Raw genomic sequence first — 6,134 nt, forward strand, 5'->3', positions numbered from 1 at the left:
GCAATGGTCCCCCCCATGGTCCCCTCCCCACTCCTGCAGTCCCCCCTCCCCCGCCCCATACTTACCAGCTCCGAGTCTGGCTCCAGCTCCCTGCTGCAGCCACTGGGGACTGCCAGAATCATTGAAGCTCCCTGAATCTTTTCTGCAGATTTGCAGAACTTCAAATCGATTTGGAACTTTTTATTGGTTCCCTAATTCGATTCAGATTGGGCCACTGAATCGAGCCAAATCTCCTCCAAATTGAATCACCACTCAAAGCTTCACACAGCCCTACCTTCTACGGTAGGAGACATATATATTCCCTTCCAGTTTTCAGGGACTGAGCACACTGCATCCAGCATTGTCTTTATCTCCCTTTTAGTTCAAACAGAGAGAGGTGGAGGCAGGGATTTTAAGCCTTGTCTAAACCGAGGCTTTGGACACTTTACACTGCCATACTTAACTGGCGACATCAAACGAGTTGTATTCTGTTATCTTGGTAAACATGGGCTTATACACTGGTATAGCTATACAGAAAAAAGAATAAGCTTGGTAGGTATTTATACAGGCATCTTTGTAATGGCATAACTGCATCCAGCCCAGTGGTTGCTTATACCAAAACAACTAATTTGGTAAGGAAAAATTGCACTCCTTTTCAAAATAATTTTTCTAATATAAGACTCCTATGTAAAGATGAGACTTAAATCTCTCTCTCCCATCTAGCAGTATGGCATGTTGTTACAGGGCTAGCTAATTCACTTACATTTTGTGCTTCTAAATATTTGTGATTTTCCAATTTATTTAATGGCCAAAATAAATGCAACTTAAAAATATTTAATCCAATTATTGTTTGAAACATCGAGAATGCTGAGCCCAATTTTAGGTAGAAGTCAAAGCAAGAATAAGGGATAGAGATGGAAAACATTGAGAAGAGGCAAAGCTTTCATAAAATGTCCTAGGATGGCTTGGAGAAGTTTGGTGTGTGGGAATTTTAATGTAATTGTGAGTCATCAAAATGTAATTGCGAGTCTTCTAAGTTTCTGGGTCACAAAATTACAGAATGTTCTTGGTCTACAGACCATAATGTTCAAAAAAGGTTTTGAATTATTGTTTCACATTTGCCATACTTGATGCTGCATTGTTCAGCACTTTTTATGTAGTCAATTGCACCAAAATGAAACAAGTTTAAAATGCCACTGGATTAATATCAGACCCTCCTGTCTTATCTGTAGCTACTTGTTCATCTCTTTCTTTCTGGGCTGACTGCTTTCAAAGATCTTTGCCTGCAAGGTAAACTCAGGCTGGTAATGATCTCAGACTTGAGATTCTAGCCAAGGAAGTCATCAGGCCTACAAAAACCCACAGAGCTAAAAATATATGGAGCGATGGAAAACAGGAAATAATTCCTGCTGACTACAGGACTCAGGTTTTTGAAACATTAGCCAGCAGTGGCTTTTCCAATAGGACGAAGAAGATAAGTGAAAGAGGCAGAAACTCTTAATTTAGTAGATTAAGGCATACAACTAATGCCATGGGAAAGCAAGCATATTCCATTAGGTGTATTTGTGTACTTGAATGTTTTGGTGACAAGCATCTGGTAAATACTTTGTAAAGAAGTTTACACTGTGGTCAGTTTTGATGACATCACACAACCCAATTACATAGTTTTTACTGTGTAGAACAATGGGCATTAACTGTTGGGGACTTGAGACACCCTTCACTGGACTTGAGGCACCACTCCATAACTATGTGAATTGGGTGGCTCCCAATTTCAAAAACTAATTTATATATTATACTGCCTACCTCCTTGTAGAGGGGCTGGACAGTGCGGGCAGGGGAAAGTTTGAGCCTCTCTTTATTTTGCATGCTTATCTCCCCACACCTTCTGTCACCCTTCAAAGGATCTAGCAGCACCCTGGGATGCCCAAGAACGCTGGTTGGAAATCATTGGTTTTGAAGAGTCAGTGAAGAACAATAACCATTCTGCCTGAGTAAAGACCATATAACTAGATAAGATCCAATGTGACATATAACTTGCAACTAAATTCAGTTTGTGAATAATCTGTGCTTGCTTGTTTGCTTTCTATAGACCTTGCCCTCATGGGTAGGGACCTACTCAAATTGTGATTTCATGGAAATCATGAAATTGGGTGATCTCCATGAAATCCATGGGGGGGGGTGGAAAAACTTACTAAAAATAAAATGCTGGCTCTCTAGTGGGAGCCAGCTGTACTCCCTGCCATGCAGTCCTGCACAGAGAGGGCTGCCAACACACAGGCAAGCAGTCAAGGTGGCTGCTGCCCCAACCCCTCATTGCTGATTGGCTGAGAAGGCTGCCTGTTATGCAGCCTTTCTCCCCTCCACCAATCAGCAGTGAGGAGTGGGGCACATGACAAACAGCCTTCTCCACCAATCAGTGGCAGGGGACAGGGCAGCCAGTCAGAGGCTGGGGAAAGGGGGCAGCGATAAACCTGTGTAAATGGTGGCTGGCCCTGTGATCTGCCCACAAAATTGGCCAGCCATGGCCTGAAATGAGATTCCTATTCCTTGGTGCAAAGTTAAACTTTCCTGTATGAAGTTGACATAACTGATGAAGTGATGTTTACCTGAGCCTACAGCCTTGGGAAATATGGTGTCTCCTGCCTTTATCATTTTGCTGGATCAAAACTAAAGCTATGGACAGAATATCACTTGAAACAGTTCAAATGGCTTTCAAACACATGCAGAATAAACTGCTCCTCAGTGTGGAGGCAACAGGTACTACTTTGTGCTTTTTCATTTTGGAGCACTTGTATATGGGAGATCATTTCTCTGGTTATCCTACAAAGTAGTGCTCTTCCCTTCCTCCTCAATCCCCCCAGCCATGGTCTCCCTGTACTCTAGCCATTGTGGTTGCAGCATGGGCTGTTGGTCCCATTTCTCCTGACTACCAGGACTGAGAGTGCAAAGAGACACACTCCTTCCCCCACCAGGACTGAGACCCATAACCAGGAGACTAATCTTCCAACCCTAGCAGGTGAATGTGGGGTCTCCAGAGATGCTGTTTCCCTTTCCCAGAGCCAGGATTCCTGCTCTCCAGCCTCCAATCAACCAGCTTCCAGTAGAGGGACACAGGATCTCCTAGTTTCAGTGTGGGGTTGCTTTGGGAGAGCAGACAGGAGGGCACACAGTAATATCAGCTCCAATGATGTAAACATCTGTGGGATTTCCTTTTAGAGAGTATGGGATGCTATGAGTGTTAAATGTAGCTATCCCCTTCCTTCCTGAATATCGCCAATCCCCGGTCATGGGGTAAAAATCATAAAGTATTTAAAAATAACAAATGATATGATATTTTTATTTGCATTTTGGTTTCTGAGTCATGAGGTTGCACTAGCTTTGTGTTCTCAACCCTCTCTATGATTGTGAGGACTAGAAAAATGTATCTTTAAAAAAATGAAAGTAAATTCTCAAGATACTTCTTGGTTCCAGCTGGTTGAACTTCAAGAACATTACTGGACAGTGCAAGAATCCAGCTGGAACTCAGCTAATTAGAGGACAATATTGCCCAATAGTTCTTTCAACCTCCATCAAAGCTACCTTTGAATTTTAGAACAGGCTTTTTTTCCTGCCACTAAGTTCCAAGTTAATTTTTCTTCACCCAAATTTCTGGCTTATTGAATGTAAACAAAGTATTTCTTGCAGAAGAAAACCTTTTGCCCTGGGATCTTACACATGTACAAGTTTATTATCCTGCTTTAAATACTTGAGAAATACGCAAGATTAAATGTGCCAACACTTTTTCTTGGGACATCGCTACATGTGTCAGTGAGTTAATTGAAGGTCATTCTTGAGACAAGCTGACCAAGCTGTGTGGTCTTGCTGGCCATCTACTGGCAGGAAAGCATCAATGCAGCTTGTGTGTAAGTGGCTGTGCCACTCCTGTTTTGATCCTGGTCAAAACATGAGATAATAACATGACTGCCTCAAATGAAACATCTGTTTACACTCACTCTTGCAATGAGATGCATTCAAGTGGGCCGTTAACTTAACACAGAAGCCAATTATAGATTTTTGCATGGTTATATAGGTACACCTACTTTATCCATCTTAAAGAATCATGCCTACAGCAATAGACATGCTAGATAGGCATGCTATGCCTCTACAGTTTGTTCATTACATTGTGATTAGGGAATACTTTTAGAACTCTGGATATGACTGAGCTATTCCATCTGGTTATTAGCATTTACTTCTGTCTAATGTCCTATACATTTTCTGCATCTGATTTGTGTCCCTTCCCTCATTATATGTCACATTGGCAATATGACCTTTGGTTCATTTTTAAAGGATTATCACATACGTGGTATGTTTAGTCATTAGGGTAAGAGGCTTAAACCATAACCTGCAACATGCTGCAGACATAATTGCCCTGAAGTACACTGCCTTTTATTTCTTATTGCTTAATTATTCTCTGCTAACCTTTTTGTGAATGTGAGTCATACTTTTAAAAGAGAAATTAAATGTTTTAATAATTAAACAGTAATATTAATAACCTGCTCAGCTCCACTAACCTTTTATTAGATAAACCTTTAATAGCTAAACCTGTAAAGTAGGCTCCACTGTTTAGCACCTTTCTAAACCATGAGGGGATTTTTTTGTTTATTGTGGGAGGCATAAATCTTTAGTGTTTATAGCTGACCAGTGGCATGAAAATGGATTCAGACATAATACTAAATGTATACTTCCAAGTGGCTACTTGAATCAAGACTTGCCTTCTTTTTTTATTTTTCTGGCCTTCTCATTCTTAATTCCTTTCTTATTTCTTTAGTAGTTATTATTTCAGTAAATCCAATCCTGAGTATTCATGCAGCATTAGTGCTGGAGCCATAAACACTTCAGTACTAATTGGATCTACTACTGCCACATGGAAAACTTTTGAAAGAAACATTTCATTTCAAGACAATTCTGCTGCTAGGTCAATATATTTTTGTCTTTTCTGTTGTCAAGTAACCTTCTATTCTTTTACTTCACTTCAGGCTGAGTTCTCGGAGCTGAATCTTGCTGCTTACGTTACTGGTGGCTGCATGGTGGACATGCAAGTGATGAGGAATGGCACCAAGGTAGTGAGGTGAGGAGCATTAGCTTTCATTGCAAATCTTTTTTTCTTTGGAAAGATATGCAAGTAAGGACAATGACCCAAGAGACCTAATCTGTACCCTGGTAGGGGCAATGGACAGATTGTCAGTGATTTCCATAAGCTTTCAAGTCAAGTCTTTGGCAAGACTCCAGTTAACTTCACAGGGCTTTAGATCACATTTCATGTGTGTATGATTTCCTTATTGTTTTCCATCCACACCCTTCCCCACCTGTCAATACAGGTATACCATTTTCAGAATTATTCGAACCTCAGGCCTGCTGGTCCTGTGTACAGAGAACGGTTTTTCTTTCATTTTACTTTCTCTTCCTTACTGTCTTATGCAATCACTTTATTAACTGTAAATCATATCTTGAAAGCAGAGGCACCAAATATGTGGGAGCCCAGAGAAGAGGTCTGTCACCTGAAATACATAAAACTTTCCACATGTTCAACATCTTAATCCCCTCCCTCCCTCCCCCAGCAAAAATAAGTCAGTGCCTATGCTTGAAAACACCCACCCCATGCGCTATTGTTTGATGACATCAGACTAATAACATATCTGTAGGCTGTAAATGTGTTCCACGGGCTTTATCTACCAACATGACTTGCTCCAAAATGCTATCCTTCCATAAGAAGTTTTTCATTCCAGCATTGACTTCAGAATTGCCTCAAAGGAGAATTCCCTATCTCATTTCCAGCAGTGCTGCTCTCTGTTCATCTTGGCCATCCAACCATTTCATTATTCAATTAGAATTAGAACACTATTTACTTAAATTCAAAGAAGGTTATTTTCCCCATTCAAAATAGCAGGGACCCCTTGTCTTGGATTAGAGTACAAGGTGGCACAAACTGGCCGTTGTGGCCCTGGCCCTGGTCCCACACTGGGCTCAGAGTTGGAGCTACAGCCATTGGTCTTCCCCCCCACTGCCCCTGCCCTGCCACTTCTGCTCCACACTGCCCTGTCCCCCTTGATGCCTCACATACTGCCTTGTCCCTCATGCCACCTGCCCCCAACTGCCCTGCACCATCCTGGCGCCCC

General features: G+C 41.6%; 1 protein-coding gene across 1 annotated transcript in view; it reads left to right on the forward strand.

Annotated features, from left to right (window-relative positions):
- The window catches only part of SYN3 (synapsin III), a 328,068-nt gene that overhangs the window by 24,932 nt on the left and 297,002 nt on the right, over window positions 1–6,134 (forward strand). The window contains exon 3 of the mRNA XM_019515812.1: window positions 4,995–5,086. Coding sequence (XP_019371357.1) covers window positions 4,995–5,086 — 92 coding nt within the window. The remainder of the gene's footprint in view (window positions 1–4,994; window positions 5,087–6,134) is intronic.

The sequence above is a fragment of the Gavialis gangeticus genome, unplaced genomic scaffold (genome assembly GCF_001723915.1).
Source record: "Gavialis gangeticus isolate Ggan-Ray unplaced genomic scaffold, GavGan_comp1, whole genome shotgun sequence".
Taxonomy (NCBI): Eukaryota; Metazoa; Chordata; order Crocodylia; family Gavialidae; genus Gavialis; species Gavialis gangeticus.